This window comes from Podarcis gaigeae (assembly GCF_964106915.1).
Source record: "Podarcis gaigeae genome assembly, chromosome: 16".
NCBI classification, from domain to species: Eukaryota; Metazoa; Chordata; class Lepidosauria; order Squamata; family Lacertidae; genus Podarcis; species Podarcis gaigeae.
This window is the reverse complement of record NC_139693.1, coordinates 6416396-6438812: the sequence shown is the minus strand read 5'-3', so window position 1 is coordinate 6438812 and position 22417 is coordinate 6416396. Positions and strand designations below refer to the sequence as shown.

Sequence of the window (22417 nt, the reverse complement as noted above, 5' to 3'; positions counted from 1 at the left end):
CATTCTAAAAGTAGAAGCTTTGTGTTGGAGAACATTCCACAGGTAGGAGCCAGGCTGACTCAGAACATTTGGGAAAATACACAAACATTCCATATAGAGAAGTGGGCTATCTCACCATTGGCAATGGAATGTCATCCCCCACAGAACCTGAGGGTAGCAGGTGGGTTAGGAACTGCCTTATATCGAGTCAGTCCCTTTGTGCATCTACTGTAACTCAGCTTGTCTGCAAGGACCAACAGTGGCTCTCCAGGGATTCAGGCAGGGAGTCCTACCTGGAGATGCTGGGGATTGAACCACTGAACTATGCAGCCCTCGCCTTCAAAATAACAGGGAGATCCCAGTCCTCATGGTTCTGAGCAAAGGTCTGGTTTAGAAAATAGGGAGACAACAAGCTTGTTTTCTCCAGCTCTGGAGGGTATGGCTCGAACCAATGGCTTCAAGTTACAAGAAAGGAGATTCAGACTAAACATCAGGAAGAACTTTCTGACAGTAAGAGCTATTTGACAGTGGAAAGGTCTCCATCGGGAGGTGGTGGGCTCTCTCCTTCCTTGGAGGTTTTTAAGAAGGTTGGATGGCCATTTGTCATGGATGCTTTAGCTGAGATTCTTGCATTGCAATGGGTTGGACTAGATGACCCTTGGGAACTCTTCCAGCTCGAAAAGTCTATGATTCTAAGCTAGCTTATGCAGAGTCTAACCATTGGTGTCTATATTGATTGGCAGCAGCTCTTTGCCCAACATAGAGAAATCTCCTTTACACCAAATCAGGTCATTGGTCGATTTAGGTCAGTGCTGTGTCTAAGGTGGCTGGTTGTGATTCTCCAGAATTTCAGACAAGGCGTCTTTCCCAGCCCTATCTGAAGATGCTAGGGACTGAACTTAGGACCTTCTGCATTCAAAACAGATGTTCTACTTCTGAGCTATGGCCCTTTCTTGGGTTGTTGTTTAGGGGGGCACCTGAGGGCTACCACTGCCAAGCATCACCCCATAATGGTTGCTGCACACTACCTCATGGTGGGACGGACCCTGCAGAGTGTGGAGGGCACAGTAAATGGCATTGCTGATTTAGCTCAAACTTTGGTGAAGTTTGCTGAATTGAACTATTTTCTTGGGGGGTTGGGTAATTTAGTCTTCTGTTTGAAAGCCCGACTGGGGAATTTCACCCTATCATTTCTTTTGGAGTCCAACCCTTAATATAGACACACCTTTTCCAGCCTCTAATTTAGAAACCACAAATGCTTCTTCTTCCCCTTTGACTTGTTTCCTCATTGTAGAAACACCCATCTTGTAGATGACTTTCCTCCCCTAACCGGTCTGTCATTGCGTCTATTTCTATGATGCATCCCTGATCTCATCTGGGCCTTTCAAGGGTTGCTGCTTGGGCTGGTGAGACATAATTAGAAATGCTGAGAAAGCTAGGGAGAGAGAGAGAGAGAAATAATAATCAGGGAGTGCCTGAGCTCTCCTAACACATATAAAGCCAGGGGCAATAGCCCTGTAACTCCACATAGGTGATGAGTTCCTTAGTGTCAAGCAAGAGTGAAGCAGGTATGTACCAAATTCACAATGCTCCTCCTTGAATTGGACTCTCAAAGAAGTCAAGGAATCAGAGGAAGGAAGGAAGGTAGGAAGGTAGGAAGGAAGGAAGGAAGGAAGGAAGGAAGGAAGGAAGGAGAAGGGGAAATTGTGAGCAGGCAAAGGGACATAGGGAGGACAGTGTACCCTTTGGAATGTGACCTGCACCCAGAGGAAAGGATGTTTCCAAAATGGCCATGGGGCTGCTTTATGTAAGCAAGTCAGCATAATAACCAGCCATGCAAGCCAAGGCAGAAGGAATTCAAACAGGTCATTAGGAATGTCACAAAGAATCCCAGGCAGGCAGGAAAGGATTCATTTGGAGCAATTGAGGCAGGCTGGTCAATTGTGAGCAAGTGCAATTGCCATTTCCAGCGGGAAGTGAGTGACAGAGAGCCATGGGCCCTGGTTCCCTAGATTCTTCCATGGTCCCCCCAAAATTGCAAGAACAGCCAGGCACATGAAGAGTTTGTAATGAATTTGGAGAGTCTTCCTTTTGTGTGGAGTTTTTGAAGAACACAGATGGAATATTATTTATTAATGCATTATTTGTATTCTCCTCCCCACCACCAACTCACAACACAACTTCTCTAGATGATCCTTATATTCAAGGATGGAAAAACTGTGGCCCTTCTCAAGATGCTGTTGGACTCCAACTCCCAACAGCCCCAGAAGCCAGTCTGGCCAATAGTCAGGAGTGTTGATGGGAGTTGTAGTCTAGGAAGATCTGCAGGGTAAGACTATTTTTGTAGACATGGATGTAGGTAGGCTATTTTAGAAGCTGGACTTGATAACCTTATAGGAAAGCAAGTAGGGAAACTGGTGCCCTCCAGATGTTGTTGAACTCCCATCAGGTCCAGCAGCCAGCATAGCTGATGACCAGGGACCATGAGAGTTGTATTCCAACAACATCTGGAGGGCCTAAGGTTCCCCGACCCTGTTTTAAGCACACAGACAACAATGGAAGAGGTTGGAAGAGGGTCTTCACATTCCTGTTGACTCTGAACTTGGCCAAGAGTGAAATTCCAAGGTAAAATTGGGGGCTTTGAGGTTGTACAAAGGCATATGGGGAATTGAGAGAAAAGCTACAATCACTTCTCTGAGACTAGTGGACTTTTAAGAGGATGGAAGTATGGTGGCTCCATCTAAGTATGTCCTTTTTTAAATAGCCTCAGAACACCAAACTAACTCTGCTTCTCCCTGATCTATTTTTTGTTTCCAGGCTGAAATCCATCCCAACAGAATGTCCACATCGGGTGTGAAGTGCGTCACCACACCATGCGTTACGTCGTGCCCGGATGCAAAAGTGGTGATACATCCACCACCTATGGTCCTCACTCTACCAGGACTGAGCCTCACCACAGCCCCTAACCAATGTCTGGTGGAAACCCAGACATCGTGTCTCACCAATGGCTCGGAGCTGTGCGGTGATGGATCTTCCAAAGCAATTGTCACTAAATCCTCTGGTCTGCGTGCTGTTTCCGGTGGAGACACCCCGTGTTGTACGACCACCTGCCCTGACTCGCAAGTGGTGATACAACCGCCTCCTGTTTGCATTACAATCCCAGGAGCAGTCCTCACTAGCTACCCCAATGAATGCCTCATCCAGACCTCAAACCCCTGTGTCCCTAGCGGTTCCCAGCCACATGCCATTGCCCGCTCTACGTCAGTTTCTGACTGCTCGCTTACCCCACAGCGTATGACTCGTTCTACCTCTGTCCCATGCGGTCTCAATAGCACACCGGCATGTGTGACACAAGGTCCTGGTTCCAAAGTGGTGATATACCCACCACCGATTGAGGTCACCATCCCTGGCCCTATTTTGGAAATTGCTGCAGAGGAGTGCACAGTGGAGGTCTACAACCCATGTGACACTGCCGGTGCCATCACCAGTGGTGAAGAGCGATGTGCCATCACCAGTGGCGAAGAAGGGGAAGTCAAAGCCCTGACGGCACGTGCCTTGTCCTGCACTAAAGTGTGTGGGGTGTTGGGTGCTTCTTCTTCATGCGTCTCCCAAGGACCAGAGATGAAGATTGTCATCCAGCCCCCTCCTATTGAAGTTGACCTTCCTGGACCAATCCTCCAAGTCTTCCCAGAAGCGTGCAAAGTGGAAACACTTACCCCATGCGCTCCTGAGCCACAGGCACTGTGCAGCAACAGTGATCCAGCTACCTCAACAGCTCTTGCCACCAGGACCAGCTCGCTGTCCACCATTAAACGTCCTCTGCCTGATATGAGAAGGCCTGCCCGCCCTTGGGCTGAGATGTACAGCCGCTCCATAACTCCAAGGAGCATTTTGGCCAAGACTTCCAGATTTTCCAAATACCACCATGGCTTCAGCGCTTCAAGCTATCAGTCATCTTACTGAATTCCTCCATGCATATTGTACAAGAGACAGCTGGAAGAAAGAGGTGGCCTTCGTGGCTTGGCTGATGAAGAAGAGCTTTCATCCCAAACACCTATCAAATAGATGGACAATATTATTTTCCCTTAAATTCTTTGAAAGACATAACTAAGATGTGCTTTCTGTACTATTGTGCCCAGTTAGGTCCCACAGGGACCTAATTGTACACTGTCGAAAACCCTGCATTCCATTGATTGCAGTGTTTACATGCCCTTAATTGTAGCCTTTGTCTTTGGTCTTGTTTCTCTTGACGGGGCATCACAAATGAACAGAAGAAATGGTGCCTTATCGAGAGACCAGGGTGTGTCTCTGAGTACCAGGTACTGGAATCAAAAGTGAGGAAAGTTGTTGTTTCACTTAGGTCCTGCTTGTGAGTTCGCAGAGGCATCTACATGGCCACTGTGACAACAGGAAACTGAACTAGGTGGGCCTTTGGCCTGATCAGCAGAGCTCTTCTTATGTTCAGCCCTGCTATTGTAGTGTAAATGGACCCATAATCTAATGTGAAATCAAGAGGCCGGGATCAGGTATCATCACTAACTATAGGTGATGGGTGGCCTTCAACTAATACTATTACATCATTGCAAGGATTTTTGCTTGTGCGATGAGACTTGCCTTCCTCTGTTCTGCCCCCCAGAACCTGTTCCAGAGGATTGGCAGAAGAACCCACTGGTCAGATTTAGGGGACGAAAGGGGCAGAACATTCAATTGCACAAGCAGAAATCATTGAGCTAAAAGTAACATTCACACGGCACTGTAATGGATTCAACCCACGAATCCTAAGCATCCTCACAAAAGAGGAGGTACTCTTCACCTCAACAGCAGTTACTTCTGAGTAAACAACAACAGAGCCACATGCTGCATAAGAGGTTCAATAGTCCATGCAGTGGGAGGAAATAGGGACTGGAAGATTTAGCTCATAGGTCGCATTGCATTTTTAAATACTGATATATTTAAAATAATGTTTATCATAATTTAAAGAAAGCCTTGTTTGGATCATGTGTGAAATGTGTTTTGTTTTTAATTTGGGGGGGAAAATCCATTTGTCAAAGTGCATATTTCTGTAATAATAAAGCAAACGATGACTTCTCAAGCTGGTGTTTTTTAATGCTTTGTGCAACCAGGATGGTGGTGGGGTTTTGGAAACCATGCCCTATGGGAAGTGGATGAAAGACCTTCCTTTCTTTAGCGTGGAGAAGAAAATGGTCTTCTTATAAGGGACATCAGTCACACAGAATATGGATCAGGCTTGCCCTCTAGAGGGCAGAACTAGATTGTCTCTAGCAAACTGAGATTCCAACCTGTCTGAAATTTCCCCAAAACAGGTAGAACTGGATCAGGGATGGGGAACTTCAGGTGCAGTGGGACAGTTGCAGCCCTCGAGATTGTATACTGGGCTCTTGGGACTCAGTCCAGGTCACACATCCTCCAGAAACATATACCCTCCAGCATTTCTCAGATGAAAATAGGAACTGGTGGGGAAAATAGGGGCATTCCGGGGTCAAATCAGAAGCTGCATTGCCTTTCATAATTCTGCTTCTGTCCCTGGAAAATAGGGGCACCTGGAGTGTATGGAAACCCACCCATCACTGACCCTGTTTTGCAACCACATTGAGTGTTCCTATCTGACTGGAATGTGCCTTTGAACTCTGGTCACACTGGGTGGAGGATAGAGAGGGATGTGAGAGTGTGTGTCTTTTAGAAACTGGGATGCCTTACACAGGTGTCAGGCTTCAGGGAATTGGCTCCACACACACACACAGGGGCAGTAGTTAAGCAGAACAAAGGAAAAAGAGTCTTCTTACCAGTTAGAAACTTTAATAATCACAATGAGAGAACAAAGAACCTATCTCCTAGAATGGCAGTGCTCCCAATTAAGAATTCTACCCCCTTACGTCCCTATTTTAACCACACTGCAGGAGGCTGTGGAAGACAGAAGTGACTGGTGTGTTCTGGTCCATGGGGTCACGAAGAGTCAGACACGACTAAACAACAACAACATGTCCCTATTAATCCACTTCACTTCTGTGTGTTGTAATCTGAGCTTGGAGCCTCTGTGTTTTCTGTTCTGCCACTTTCTGAGCTCTTCTTGACCTTGGGGAGAGCAGGGGAATACTTTCCAGAGACAGTGAATCTCTCTCTCCCAGTGTTTCTTCTCCTAGCTGTTCCCCGTCCAGTATTTCCCAGCTTCTGCCTTCTGAACTGTGTCCCTCTGCAAACCACTGTTCCAAATCTATACTGTCTGCCTGCTCCTCGGAAGATTCAGGATCGGGAGCAGGAGCAGGGGAAGAGGGAAGGCTCCCATTCCACCTCAGTGCTGCCCTCTTCAGCACAGTTCCTGATAACAGGTGAAATTTAAATATTCAGAGTGGTTTAACAATCAGTCCCTCTTCCCAGGGAACTCTAGGAATTGTAGTTCTCTGAGGAAGAATGTGTGGGGGGGGGGGGACACACTACTAACAACTCTCAGCAACCTTACCAAACTATGGCTCTCAGTATTCTTTGGGGGAAGCCATGACTGATTAAAGTGGTATCTTAGGCTTTAAATGTATGTGGGTGAATGGGTCCAAACATTCTTAAAAGACTGCACTACACTGGCTTTCATAACAGCATAGCCACATATGCAAAAAAGCTACCCTGCATTTAGATCAGGGGTCGGCAGCCTAAGGCCCATGGGCCACAAGCAGCCCATGGGGGTCATTTAACTGGCCCATGGACACCTGCCGCTCACTCGGTCGCAAAGCAGATTGGGGACTGCCTTCCGCGATGCTGGCTGGCTTCCCATTGGCTGCAGGAAGCTCCTGCAGCCAATGGGAAGCTGCGCATGCCTCCTTCGTGCCAGAAGGAGTGTCGGAAATAGTGTTTGTGCATGCACACATACACTCCAGCCCACCGCAGCGTCTGCAGGACTATGAACTGACCCAAGCCACAAAAACTTTGCCGACCCCTGATTTAGATGGATGGGATCTGCAATGAAAAGTTGCAGCTGAGAGTGCATTGGTTCAAAACGCCAATCAGCCATGCCTTTTCCAATGCTACACAGTTCTATGCTCCTTTTCCTTCCCCTGCCCCCTCAACAGTCAGCCAATATCTCACATTGAATTAGCATGCTCAGTCTTCACAAGGCTATTTCTTGTTTCTTTGCTCCATTTCAAGTTACACCCTATTTATTTATTTATTTATTTATTTATTTTTGTGCTTCTGTAAACTTTGGGACCCCTCCCCATAAAACTGTCTAATCTCTCCCTCTGGTCACTTGAAGGTGGCAGTCACATTGGTTCCATAAAGATCCATACTCAGAGGATGAGTTTACTATTAGTGTACTTTCCTTTTTACTTAAAGGTATTGGTACACTGTAGTTTGCATGGCCAATAGGGGGGTCATATCAATTGCAGCAGAAGGATTGGAAAACAGGTCCAGGTGAGCTCTTTAACAGAGTGGAGGCGGTGCTGTGAAAGGCCTATCCCCTCCACTAAATGAAATCTGTTGGGAAATCTTTAATATTAGACACACACACACACACACAGAGAGAGAGAGAGAGAGAGAGAGAGAGAGAGAGAGAGAGAGAACGCCAGCCACTCCACTAAGTGCACCACCCCTCCTTTAGGCTTGGGGAGAGAGGGAAGGAGTAGCTTGGGGTGAGCTGCATGAGGAATGGCTTGTGGTGTATTGTGGACAAATAGGTGAGCGGGCAGCAAGGTGTAAAGGAAGAGAGGCTTGGTCAGGTGTGAGAGAAGAGCAAGTAAGAGGTGACAGAAGTTTATCTGAAAATAGAGATGATGTACATATTTTTGTGGGACGCAGGTGGTGCTGTGGTCCAAACCACTGAGCCTAAGGCTTGCCGATCAGAAGGTCGGCAGTTTGAGTCCCACCAACCTAGCAGTTGAAAAGCACATCAAAGTGCAAATAGATAAATAGGTACCACTCCGGCGGGAAGGTAAATGGCATTTGGTTTAGTCATGCTGGCCACATGACCCGTAAAAACTGTTTGCAGACAAACGCCAGCTCCCTCGGCTTGTAAAGTAAGATGAGCATCACAACCCCAGAATCGTTCGCGACTGGACTGAACTGTTAGAGGCCCTTTACCTTTACTATATACTTTTGTAACCCAAGAAAATCATACACACAAACACAGTGTTGATGATGATGATGATGATGATGATGATGATGATGATGATATATTTATACCCCGCCCATCTGGCTGGGTTTCCCCAGCCACTCTAGGCGGCTCCCAACAGAATATTAAAAATGCAATAAAACATCAAACACTTAAAATTTCCCAAAACAGGTCTGCCTTCAGATGTCTTCTAAAAGTCAGACAGTTGTTTATTTCCTTGACATCTGATGGGAGGGCATTCCACAGGGCTGCCGCCACTGCCAAGAAGGCCCTCTGCCTGGTTCCCTGTAAACTCACTTCTCACAGTTAGGCAACTGCCAGAAGGCCCTTGGCACTGAACCTCAGTGTCTGGGCTGAACGATGAGGATGGAGACCCTCCTTCAGGTATATTGGGCCAAGGCCATTTAGGGCTTTAAAGGCCAGCACCAACACTCTCTCTCTCTCTCTGTGTGTGTGTGTGTGTGTGTGTGTGTTCTTAAATAATAAATTTCATTATTACTTTGAATTGTGCTCGGAAACGTACTGGGAGCCAATGAGCCAATGTAGGTCTTTCGGGACTGGTGTTATATGGTGTTGATGGCCACTCCCAGTCACCAGTCTAGCTGCTGCATTCTGGATTAGTTGTGGTTTCCAGGTCACCTTCAAAGGTAGCTCCATGTAGAACACATTGCAGTAGTTCAACTGGGAGATAACTAGAGCATGCACCACTCTGGCGAGACAGTGGATAGAGTTTTGACAAAGTGGATAGAGACAAGTTTTTCCTCCTACTCTCAGAACACTAGAAGTCATGGGCATCCATTGAAACTGAATGTTCGGAGATTCAGGACAGATAAAAGGAAGTTACTTATTCACACAGGGCATAGTTAAACAATGAAACTCTGTCCCACAGTGGACCATGTTGGCCACCACCTTGACTGACTGTAAAAGAAGTTTAGATGAATTCATGGAGGAGAAGGCTGTTAAGGGCTACTAGCAATGTTGGCTATGCTCTGTTGCCATGGGTGGAGGTCATAATATTTCAGAATACAGTGGTACCTCGGGTTACATACGCTTCAGGTTACATATGCTTTAGGTTACAGACTCCGCTAACCCAGAAATAGTACCTTGGGTTAAGAACTTTGCTTCAGGATGAGAACAGAAATTGTGCTCCGGTGGCACGGCGGCAGCAGGAGGCCCCATTAGCTAAAGTGGTGCTTCAGTTTAAGAACCGTTTCAGGTTAAGAACGAATTAAGTACTTAACCCGAGGTACTTAACCACTGGAAGCTGCAGGAGGTGAGAGTGGCTCTTGTGCTTGACTGCTGCTTGCAAAGCTACCCTGTGGGTCATCTGCTTGGCCACTGTGAGAACAGGATTCTCATCTAGAAGGGCCATTGGCCTGATCCCAGAGGTCATATTCTAAAGGGCAAAGAGTTAGCAAATGGGACAAGTGGAAGAAGCAGCAGAAGGAGTCCTTAACAGTAGTGTGTGTGTGTGTGTGTGTGTGTGTGAGAGAGAGAGAGAGAGAGAGAGAGAGAGAGAGCACACAGATAGAAGCAGAAATGAAACAGGAAATAATTCCCCCATCTCCATTTCTTTCTCCCCTTGCAAAAAAGAAGGCCACCTTGCATATTTTTCTCTGAATTTTCTCCACCACTTTCCTTGAGTGGTGGCTACCAGAACTTCCTCCTCCTCTCCTCCTATTTCTAGGGAATTGTGAAGAATTCAAAATGATAGCCAGTCTGATAGCACAGTTTTCCCCTACCCCCTGTATTTTTGTTGGAAGCTGCCTAGATAAATAGATAGTAAATAGATGGGTACAATAAATGCATCATCATCACCATCACCACCATCATCGCATTGCCAGTGATAATGATGTGAACCACCCTCAACAAAGTGTTGGAGAATTTTTCCTTACTCCAGAGAAATTTCTCTGCCCACAAATAAGGTGGTTAATTTTGAAAGGACATTTGTGCACAGCTCAGATAAATATGTGTGCAGAACATTGGTCTAATAAGCCCAATGTCCTAGACCAGATGTGGGATGGTGGAAATTGTAGTCCCAAAACATATTGAGGGCCAAGTTAGCCATCAATAGGTTAAGTCCATAGAGTAAGCTGTCCTGCCAACCTTAGCTAGGTCTCATCTCTTCACCTTGGAAAGGTTATCAAACTCCTTGTTCTGTCTGTCTTCCACCATGTGAACACTACCAGGAAAGGGGATCCAAGTTTGGACTGTGCTGTGTAGCTTAAGCAAGCCATCTTTATGTTTGTATACAAATAATTTAGAAACATTGGCCACTTTTAGAAACTAAATTAAACTGTCCATCTTTAGCTGCTGCTGCATGGAAAAGCACATGAATCTGATGTTTGAAGAGTTTGTAAGTAAACCGTTTTAAACTTACAAAGCATATGGTCCCTTTCTATGCTAAGGAAGTTGGGACATATGGAAGTACCGTAACTTAAGGTCTAACAGTCTATATTTCCACACTTCCCTCATATTCACTTTACCCAAGAATGGACACAGATTCATTCTTCTCCATGCCTCATCGAAAAGGAAAACAAACTGATAAATGAATGAGAGGACAAAATAGCATTGATGCATTGAAGTTTTTAATGACAAAAGATGGAAAATGGATACAATTGGAGAGTGAAAAAGAATGGTTACAGAGTTTTAAAACCCTAACATTGTTCATGTTTCAGTACAATCAATCACCTTCTGAGTGGAAGGGGGTAGGCACTTACAATGACAATATATGAGTAAACAGTAGCAAAAAGTAACTATAAACAGTAAACAATAGAAAAAAGGAAAAGTATGAGGTAACTATTGTGATGAGGAGGAAACTGAGGGAGTCATATCCAGGGAAGGTAGACCCAGAGGTCAAGGACCCAACAATCCCACCAAGATGGCAAGAGTGAAAGATGCTCAACCCTCTAAGAAGACAATCCTATTTTGGCTGGTAGCATTGCATGGTCTCCGTAATGACTTAACATGGACCACATTCACAGCATGAAGTGTTGACATTACCACAGTGGGCAGTGCTGCACATGAATGCTCCTGGCATGATCACATCATAGCATGGGTAGCACATATCGACTCTCATGCCTGGGCCATAGCCTCCATGAGCCCCATGTCCACCCCCATAAGACCCAGAGCCACAGCAGGAGGGTGGGCAGCATTCGGAAGCGCACACACAGTGGCAGGACACTCTGGGGTCACAGTGACAGATGAGACGGGGTCCTGGAACTGTCAGGGAGCAACCGCCGGGTTGGACGTTCACGATTGTGGTGTCACCAGTGTCAACCAAGACTTCGCCACTGCCGGCACCAGCTCCGCCCCCACCATATCCTCCGTGTCCGCCACCATATCCGCCGCCACAACACAATGTTCCACAGGAGGCCATCTTGAGAGAGAGAGAGAGAGGGATCTGAAACACACAAGAGACGGACAGTGAACAAACAGGAGAGCATTGGATGGATGGGCCTCAGACATACTTTCAGGCAATCCATGATGAGAACCTTGATTGGAATTCCAAAGGCAGATGTTTTCTCTTCTGTGTGGATTCATCAATTTTGGCTACATATGGACCCAGACTCGAAGAGCAAGTTCACTGACAGTATGTAGTAGGGATAGAGTTCCTGTGGAGTTCTCCCAGGTTCTGAAGTGTCTCTGCTCTGGCCCTGTTCCCTGGAGCAGGTATAGGGAACCTGTGGCCCTACAGATGCTGCTGGAATCCAACTCCCATCACCCCCAGCCAGCATGGCTATTGCTCACGAATGATGGGAGTTGCCATCCAGCAATAATCTGAAAGACCATAGAGTTCCCCATTCTTGGAATGTATGAATACATGAAGATGGTTTGTGCAATATCTCCCCTATGGTCTCTATCCCTACTTGGAGACACCAGGGATTGAACCTGGCACCTTCTATAGGGACCATTGAGCTATGGTCCAACCCACATTCTATCTGCTCGCATATAGAACAAATCAATGTCTTCCAGGCCTTTTAACATGCAAAGAAACACAATCTCCCAGGGCAAAAGTATTATAGAGATTATCCCTTCCCTCAATAAGAACCAAATTACTGTCAAGTCGGATGGATGAAGGTCTGTCTATTCATTGTCCCATTTCCAGTAATGGAAGCCTGAAAACAGCAGCTAGCCCTTGTTTTTCTAACACCTGGCCATTGAAGGTATAGCATCAAAGTTACACCCGGCCAATAAAGCTACATTTTGCCAAATAAACAAGGTGCAACACATTACCTGGTTTGCTGAAGGTAAGTCTTGAGTGTGAAGTCAACTGAAGCTGATGAAAAGGCTCCTGAGCTCTCGGTGCTTTTATACAGACCTGGCCAGCTTTGAAAAGCTGTGACCTTTTTACATCAGTTGCTAATTATTGACACCATGACACACCGCTATGTATGTCAATTTCCCAAACAGATTCTTTATTCACTGCCTGTGGTCTTGTGTCAGATCCATATAATAAAGCATCTCTATTCCAATCCATGGATTCCTTTCTTTTTATAATTTTAATGGGGAATGGGCAGCCAGGTGATGAGGAAATTAACCTGGCTTCATTTCTTCTGTGAATCACCTCAGCAACAACACGTTCGACACACAACTCCTCACATAAATTCAGCTTGACTCAAGATATTCCAAAACAATTCTGATGTTTTTATGGTTAACTGTGAGAGGGGCTTGTGCGTTCATGACCTACCTGTTGGCTTTCTGGAGCAATTTGATTGGCCATTGTGGGAATAGGATGCTGGAATAAATGGGTCATTTGTCTGACCCAGCAGTCTTTCTGACACATTTTTAGGAAGTTCAATGCTTAAGACACTTGTCAGTCAATGTAGACATTGGGAGGTTTCCAAGATGGCCACCATGTAAGGTTCCTCCTTCTCGTTCTCTCCGACCTCATCTCCTGATTTGGATTTTACAACCTTTGGAGTAAGTTATTTACTTTAGTTTTGCATTTTGCTAGACAAGTAATGACCGCTCCCCGCTTAAAACGGGGGGTGCCCTTTGCGTAGATGCGTGCAGCCCCTAGATCTGGAGCGGCTCCAGCAGCATAGGCTTGGCTTTGCCTTCCCTCAGGTGGGATACCTGGAGGTCTCCGCCTACCTCAGTCAGGTGTCCAATCCCACCTGGGGGAAGCGTTGCCAAGGAGACCAGGCCAGGTAGGGGAGGGATTACCTGCCCACACAATAGAGGGAGGATCTTACCTGGAAATCCTCACTTGGCTCCAGAGCTTCTCCCACCCTACCCACCCTCAGTTAATGTCTTATTTTGCAGGTTAACTTTTCTTCACAGGTATGCGGGCGCTGTATGTTAAGGTCGCTGTTAAAGGACCGGAAAGGAATTTCCCTGCATTGACAGGTTTCGCCTTTCCCGTAGCAAAACGTCACAACTTTGGCGGTATCAGGCCTTGGGCGGAATCCTTTAGTCCATCTTCCTCTTTGCGGCGGCGATACCAGGGTTCCCCGTTAAAGGGGTTTCTGAAGGTCGTCATTGCTCTCCCCTGCAGCGGCTTGAACATATGTTCTCCAGAGCCGGCCCATCCCCCACGCACACACTGGATAACCCTGATGCTCCCTAGGTCCCCGGCTGGGGACTGGGGAGGGAGAACACCCAATGCCTGAGCCAAGGTCTACCCACATTTGAAATTTAATAAAGTTGTGGCCAATTTAATCCCATAGCATGTTGTCTTGAGTCGTTATTCCACATGACGGGGGGGGGGCGCGGGATCTGGGGACTCCGCCTGTCCACGCAATTGCTGGACTCTCCACTGGTGTGATGCCAGATTTTAATTAAGTTTGACAAAGGAGGATTGCTTTGGATTGATCTGGGCATCTAACCTTGTCTTGATGGCTAAGAAAAAAAAAGCGGCAGCGGCAGCGAGAGCCCTCCGAGTCAAGCCACTTAACCAGATCAAACAATTAAGCTTGACAGACTTCTCGGACTGGGCAATTGCTGAAATTGCACAAGATGTACCTGATTGGCTAGAAACAAGGAGGGGGGAGCATATGGAGCAGGGGGGCAACGGGCACGATGACAACCCACAGTCTCCTCACAGTTCTAAACAGCAGTTAACCAGCTGTTTTGAAGACACCCCCCCTCACAAGCAGCCAAAAGGCCCAAGGTCAAAAGGCTCAAAGAAAAACGGGACCACAGGAAAGACTACGGAGATTAAAGCAACCCAATTAACCCATGCCGCTGCCCAAACAACACCTCAAAAGCTATTTTCACCGTATGGAGCTAATGAGGAGATTTTAGCTGGAAAATTCCTAAGTTTGTTAGGAGAACAAAGCTTACTTACTGGAAGCTCATTGGTACTGGTTCTTTGAAAGTTGGAGAACATCGAGAACTTTGTGGTTGGTGGTCAGGGGGCAGAGAGCCTGGTGCTGTCCACCGAGTCCTGGGGGAATAATGCTGAGTGGGTACCACCGGGCAGGCTGGAGCCCCCTAATCCTTCCAGGGAGAGCCCCCAAGCTGCACAGCCCATATATAATCTCTGGAAGGAGCTGGATCAGATAGTTCTAATTATCCAAAATAACTGGGAGAACAAAGGGCATTGGATCTTCAGACTCAGAGTCTGCCTCTCCTTATCTGAACTTTTGAGATTCACCCCCTTCGTTCTGCCCGGACGCTGAGGTCCAGCCCCAAGGGCCTTCTGGTGGTTCCCTCATTGCGAGAAGCTGTAGCTACTGGAAACCAGGCAGAGGGCCTTCTTGGTAGTGGCACCCACCCTGTGGAATGCCCTCCCACCAGATGTCAAAGAGATAAACAACTACCTGACATTCAGAAGACCTCTTAAGGCAGCCCTGTTCAGGGAAGTTTTTAATGTGTGACATTTTAGTGTATTTTTGGTCTTTGTGGAAGCCGCCCAGAGTGGCTGGGGAAACCCAGCCAGATGGGCGGGGTACAAATAAATTATTATTATTATTATTATTATTATTATTATTATTATTATTACTCTCTGGACTTAAGGACACTGGAAAAACTGCAGAGCCATCCAAGAGTAACAAAGCTACTTCTCAATTTTCAAAGTCATGCCATCCTCCTGCTTCTCCCTAAAATGTGTGGCTTCTTGAGTCATTTCCACATTACAGTTAAAAGGGTGTTTGCAGACTTGGACGCTGTACCTCTACTCCCAGCTATACAGAGGCCGGCAAGTCGGTTATCCCCTGAGCAACCCCCGACCCTAGCTTCGCACCACCTTCAAGGTTAAGCCAACGTGGAAATCTTCCAGTTCCTCTGACTGATACTAACACAGCTGCAGCTAATATAGAAGGCCTCAAAGAGTGACTCTAAAGAAATCTCGGCTCCTTAGGAATGTTGAGGAAAGAGCAATGATAAACATAACCCCAATTAACTCCATACTAGAGAAATTGAAGAAATAACAAATAGTATTCAAGTTTCGATGCGTGACCTCAACAAGCCTAGGCCAAACCCCCATAAACCTGCTAATGTGGGCAGCAGGAATACGAATAATGTTAGGTGTGGAAAAGAGGAGATACTGGCCTTTCTACGGGAGGAATCCCCAGTAAGGGACTCACCCAACCAAGAAAGGCATTTGCAGACCAAGGGACTGGATCCAACTGTATGCTGAGTTAGCATCTATGACACTATAGAAGTTGGTCACCCTGAGCGCTGAGCTGCAATTGCCCCCAGTTGAGGACCATCCAGAAACTTTCCTGATAGGTAACATAATGCCTAACCTGCCGGATGTATCACAAACTACCAATCAACCTATTCTCCCACCTGTGTTCCAGGACTGCCTCAAAGCCCATCTTCAAGAAGTTAATATCTTAGTACATCAACCTTCATCTTGCCTCGCAAATGCTGACTTGGTTATGTTGGCACTAGAGGACACCTCAACAGAAGAAGAAACCCCGGAAACAATTTCTGGAATGCAAATCCCCATCGATGCTCTCAGTCCTAGCAATCTCACCCGCAAACTGGCTACTCGATTTTGAACAGGGACTGACAGCAGATAGTTCAAGAAGCGTCGACACCAGGGACCATGGTCTAACAACTGGCTCCCCTGAGGCACTAGAGGAGATGCTACAGGATCCGCCCGGAGCCCCTAGTGATAGCCAGTCTAATGACACCTACTTAGATTGACTTTGTGCCAAGGCGGGGAAACCAGTGCAACACTCTTCCCTGAAGTTGCTATCATGGAACGTGGCAGGATGGTCCTCAAAGTTATGCTACCCTGACTTTGTTAAGCTAATAAGAGAGCATGATATAGTTTGTATACTTGGTCGACATGGCACATTGACTTTGTTTTTTTAATAAAAAATTTATTACATTTTCAATTTACAGGAAAGGAAGAAAAAACAAACCAGAAGAAAGAAAAAAGAAAAATAATCCAACTTTCAAAATGCATTTTTACATTACTAACTGGACTTCCCCACATCTCCCTCACCCTGCATTCTTTACAATAAACATATCAGCAAATTATTACCTTGTTTCGTATCTTTTTTATATCTTTCAAAATGTTTTACTTCTAAATTTAAAGTACCTTTTGTCAAATATTTATACCTTAAGATAATACATAAAATAACTTTAAATTTCAATTTTTTCTTACTTATAACTTAACTTTCTATTTTCCCAATCTAGTTGCAGGAACTAAAATTTCCAAATCATGCAGATTCTTAACATTCGTACAACTTATAATGTTTTTGTAAATAGTCCTTAAATTTCTTCCAGTCCTCTTCCATTGTCTCTTCTCCCAAATCTCGGATTCTGCCAGTCATTTAAGCCAGTTCCATATAGTCCATCAACTGCGTCTGCCACTCTTCCAGCGTGGGAAGATCTTGTAACTTCCAATATTTTGCAATGAGTATTCTTGCTGCTGTAGTTGCATACATAAAAAGTGTTCTATCCTTCTTTAACACCTTTTGGTCCACAATGCCCAGGAGGAAGGCGTCTGGTTTCTTAGGAAAGGTGTACCTAAACACCTTTTTTAACTCATTGTAGATCATTTCCCAGAAGGCCTTCACTTTTGGACAAGTCCACCAAAGGTGAAAGAATGTCCCTTCAGCCTCCTTACCAACATTTATTATCAGACCGATGGTATATTTTTGCAAGTTTGACTGGGGTCATGTACCACCTGTATATCATTTTCATAATATTCTCCTTCAGAGCATTACATGCCATGAATTTCATTCCAGTGGTCCATAACCTTTCCCAGTCTTCGAACATAATGTTGTACCCAATATCCTGAGCCCATTTTATCATGGCTGATTTGACTATCTCATCCTGAGTGTTCCATTTAAGCAGCAAGTTATACATTCGAGTACCTTGGTCTTGGGTTCTAACAGTTCTGTCTCTAATTTCGATTTTTCCACCTGGAATCCTATTCTTTTGTCCAACTTAAAAACCTCTTGAATTTGAGCATAATGAAACCAGTCTTGCACCCTATTCTTTAATTTTTCAAAGCTCTGCAGCCTCCAATTGTCTCCAGTTTTATCTATTATTTCCCAGTATTTCGGCCATCCGACCTCCATATTGAGTCTTTTTCGAGCCTTGGCCTCCACTGGTGATAACCACCTCGGGGTCTTACCTTCTAGTAAGTCTTTGTATTTTGTCCAGACCATAAATATAGCTTTTCTGACAATATGGTTTTTGAACATTTTATGAACCTTTACCTTGTCATACCACAAATATGCATGCCATCCAAAAGCATTATCGTGCCCTTCCAGATCTAGGACATCAGTGTTCTCAAGGAGTAACCAGTCTTTCATCCAGCAGAAAGCCGCAGCTTCATAATATAACCTTAAATCTGGCAGGACAAACCCCCCTCTCTCTTTTGCATCCGTTAATATTTTAAATTTTATTCGGGGCTTTTTGCCCTGCCAGACAAACCTAGAAATATCTTTCTGCCACTTCCCAAAACATTCCACTCTGTCCACGATCTGTAGGGTCTGAAACAAAAATAACATCTTCGGCAATACATTCATCTTTATAGCTGCAATTCGACCCATCAAGGAAAGTTTCAATCTTGACCAAATCTCTAAATCTTTCTTAATTTCTGACCAACATTTTTCATAATTATCTTTAAATAGATTCAAATTTTTGGCAGACAAGTTTACCCCTAGGTATTTTACCTTTTTAACAACATTTAACTCTGTCTCTTTCTGAAACCCATCTATTTCCAAAGGTGTCAAGTTTTTCTCCAGAACCTTAGTCTTTTGCTTGTTCAATTTGAACCCCGCTACCCGACCAAATTCATAAATTAGTTCTAACACTCTCTTCGTACTAGATTCTGGCTCCTGTAATGTTAAAACCAAATCATCTGCAAAAGCTTTCAATTTAAATTGTTTCACTCCGACCTGTATTCCTTGTACCAACCGGTCTTCCCTAATCATGTTCAAAAGCAACTCCAGGACAGAAATAAATAACAGAGGGGATAGGGGGCATCCTTGTCGTGTTCCTTTTTCAATTTTAAACTCTTCTGTCACCACATTGTTTACTATCAATTTTGCTTTCTGCTCTGAATAAATTGCCTCTATTCCATTTTCAAACCCCCGTCCCACTCCCACCCCTTCCAAATTTTTCTTCATAAACCTCCAGGAGATGTTATCAAAAGCCTTCTCCGCATCAACAAAAATTAACACTGATTTTGTATTGATGTTGGTTTGCAAAAGTTCCAAAATGTCAATAATATTCCTAGTATTATCAGACAAATGTCTTCCTGGGAGAAAGCCTGCCTGGTCCTTATGGATTATTTCATTTAATACTTTTTTAAGTCTACTTGCCAAAATGTCTGCAAAGATTTTGTAATCCACATTTAGGAGTGAGATGGGACGGTAGTTCTTTAGTTGAGTCTTTTCAGCTTCCACTTTAGGGATCAATGTGATGAAAGCTTCTTTCCACGATTTCGGTGCCTTCTTCCCCTCCAAAATCTGGTTGCATACCTCCATTAATGGTTGTATCAAATAGTCTTTCAATATCTTATAATACTTGGAGGTAAGCCCATCCGGACCTGGAGATTTGCCTAGTTGCATATTCTGGATGGCACCCTCTATTTCTTGTTGTGTTATTTTATGATTCAGGATTGTTCTCTTTTCCTGAGCAAGTTTTGGTAAACCATTTGTTTTCAAAAATTGGTCTATCTCCTTCTCCTCTTGTGGCCCTTGAGTGTAAAGCTTTTTGAAATATCTCTGGAAACACTTCCTAATTTCTTCGGGTTTCTGGATATCTTTCCCATCAATCTCTAGGTTGGTGACTGTATTCAATTTTTGTCTCTTTTTCAATTGCCATGCTAATAGTTTCCCACACTTATTAGCTGATTCAAATGATCTTTGTTTCATTTGTTTAATTTTCCACTCAACTTCCGGAGGCGGCGCCAAACAGCAATAGCGGTCCTCTTCGTGTTCTGAAGAGGGGCTCCGCAGGAAAGGGTCACTCGCTGCGGCATAGCGGCGACCCATCAAGAAAAACCACGGGCAGAGTGAGCTTGTGGCCGTGGGACTCGGCGGGCGCCAGAAGCCCCCCCAGAAACGGAGAAGGAACCCCGTAAGGGGCTCCGGAACGTGAAAGGGGGAGCGGCGCTGTGAGTTCATCGCTCTTTCTGCGGGAAGCAAAGCCGTGCGGCTGCTGCTGATGAGCGCCGACCTTTCTTCTTGGAACATCAGATTTGCAACTACAACCCGTGAGTAAGGGGACTTAAAAATTATCGGGACCAAAGTATCTTAATTTGGCTGAAAACGGGAAACGTAACCAGGAAGTCCGTCTCCCGACCATGCTAAAGAGATCAAAGCAAAGTTTTGACAAGCGGGAAGCGCTTTGAAAGAACTATAAAAAAGATTGGATTATCGTGCAGACAATTGAACTTTTGGCAGAAATTAAAAGAGACAATTTCGGAGTATCTATGTTGGCTTTTTTGACTGGATCTCCCTTCTTCCTTTGGGATTTATAAATAATTGAGGAAACCAAATCTGTAGGCTGCCAGGGTAAAGAAGAACTGTCAAACTGTCAAACTGCTGATATTGATTTTGATGTTGAAAGTGTTGCATGCAAACGTTACATTTTAGAAGAAATAGGGAAACTGTTTCTTGCACCTTTTCTGAGACTTTGTATTAATCTGGGAAAGCTCAATGCTAAAAAGAAACTAAAAGACTTTTGGAACTTCAGTTGTTTCTTTTTTGGATTGCTGGGACTGCAAAGAAGGAAAGACCTCTTTCTTTCGGTTGAACTTTATTACTCCCCCTAGAGGACTTTGGATTTACAATTCTCTGGGAACTACATTTTGTTTTGATTCTCTGCTGCCTGGTTGTTTATACTTTGGAACTGTCTCTCTCATGGGAACACATACAGTCTGACCTTGATACACAGACGGGATTGGAATGAGTGACGCAGGGAAAACAAGGGTGGCTAAAATAAAGGCAAAACAATTGGTACAAACAACGTTGACTTCCCAACCACGCAGATCATCTGTCCCAACTGTTCTAGAAACACAAGAAGGGGCTGTTGAGCAGACATCTACAGGAGATATGGCTTCAGGAGGATCTGAAAAAGTTTTAAATCAGATCCTAGAACAACTGGCAATTCTAAATAAAAAGGCGGATGAACATTCGACTAAAATTGATCAAGCCACATCCTCAATAAATAAATTGACTGACCAGGTGGCTCAACACACACAAGCAATTGGGAATCTTCAAGAAGTAACGGTAGAGAATCGCAAACTGGCTGAGGAAGCCAAACAAAAAGCAGAGGAAGCCAACTTGAAAGTTGAGGCATTAAAGGTGGAGGTGAAGCCGTTGCATAAACAGATTAGTGAGCAGCAGGCCTACTGGTCGATGACAGAATTGAGAAATCGGGAAAGCAATCTTAGACTTAGAGCTATTCCAGAACTTGAGCAGGAAGATATGATTGGTTATCTGACATTAGAATTTTCAAAGTTCTGGGGTACTGAAGAGGATAAGGATTTTAAAATTGTGACTGCTTTCAGATTGGGAAGAGTGACGAGGAAGGATAAACCTAGAGACTGTCTGATCATTTTAAGATCTAAGCAAGAGAGAGATAAAATATTAGGCCTTCATTTTGGAAAATCGCTTGACATCCAGGGCAACAGAGCTGAAATTTACAGAGACATACCAAAACAGCTTTTGGACCTTAGAGCGACGTATACAGAACTTGCAAAATTATTGAGAGGTAATTCAATTCCCTATAGGTGGGAGTTTCCTCAAGGACTATCTTTTAATTTTAAAGGAAAGAAAGTCAAAATCAGAACAGCAGAAGACCAACAAAAGTTTTTGCACGACCACGAAGAGGATCTACAGAAAGGGACAACAGGGGCCTGGCCGCCACCACTACCTACACCTATACCGGCACCTGCACCCTCGGGACCAGAGGACCAAAAGAAAGGGACGCCACCACAGGACCAATAGATTGATCCAGGATGTCTCTGCAGCTTCTTAGTTGGAATATAAATGGCGGAAATTCCCCAGAGAAAAGAAGAAGAATTTTTCATATATTGAAAAAAGAACAATTGGACATTATTTGTTTGCAGGAAACACATGTGACCAGGCTCCATAGAAAAGTCTTGATTAATAAAAGATTAGGCCAAGAATTTATATCATCGGATAAAGTAAAGAAAAGAGGAGTGGTGATTTATGCAAAGGAGAGCCTGTCACCAAAACTTTTATTCAAGGATGAGCAAGGAAGAATTTTAGCTATTGAAATACAGGCCCAAGGAGAAAAATTTTTGCTATTAGGAATTTATGCACCGAACGAGGGGAAATCAGAATTTTATAGGAAACTGCATGAGACAATTCTGGACTATTTGGACTACACCAACATCATTATGATGGGAGACATGAACGGAGTGGTCTCCACAAATATGGATAAGTCACAAGACCTAAGTCTAACAAAAGATGGCAGACTACCCAAAACTTTTTTTGAACTAACTGACAATATGGACTTAATTGATATTTGGAGGACAAAGAACCCCTTAGGTAGAGAAGGAACTTTCTTTTCTGAGGCCCATCTGTCATGGACAAGAATAGACCAAATATGGACAACTAGAAGGCTGGTACCTATGATTAGAAAAGTGGAAATCTGCCCAAAAACTTGCTCCGACCATAACGCTATGAAAATGGAATTAAGACTTACTCCAATCGGCTCCTTTAGATGGAAAATGAATGACACCCTATTAAGAGATCAGGAGATTGTGAAGAAGGCCCAAAAAACTTTGAAAGATTATTTTGAAATAAATTTGAATACCACGGTGGAAAGGAGAACAATCTGGGATGCAAGCAAAGCAGTTATGAGAGGGTTTCTGATACAACAGAACACGATAAAGAAAAGATTCTGGAATGGGAAAAAAGATAAGATTCT

At 44.6% G+C, this 22417-nt stretch overlaps 1 protein-coding gene across 4 annotated transcripts in view; it reads left to right on the top strand.

The window, feature by feature from the left end:
• The window catches only part of LOC310833284 (uncharacterized protein), a 35624-nt gene extending 30553 nt beyond the window's left edge, over nucleotides 1-5071 (top strand). For 3 of the 4 annotated variants that reach the window (XM_083715896.1, XM_083715893.1, XM_083715894.1), the window contains exon 2: nucleotides 2797-5071. In XM_083715896.1, coding sequence (XP_083572022.1) covers nucleotides 2818-3942 — 1125 coding nt within the window. In that variant the 5' untranslated portion in view covers nucleotides 2797-2817 and the 3' untranslated portion in view covers nucleotides 3943-5071. Of the gene's footprint in view, nucleotides 1-1134; nucleotides 1548-2796 lie in introns of those variants that run through there. The other variant, XM_083715895.1, reaches the window with a different exon arrangement.
• Nucleotides 5072-22417: the final 17346 nt, after the last annotated feature.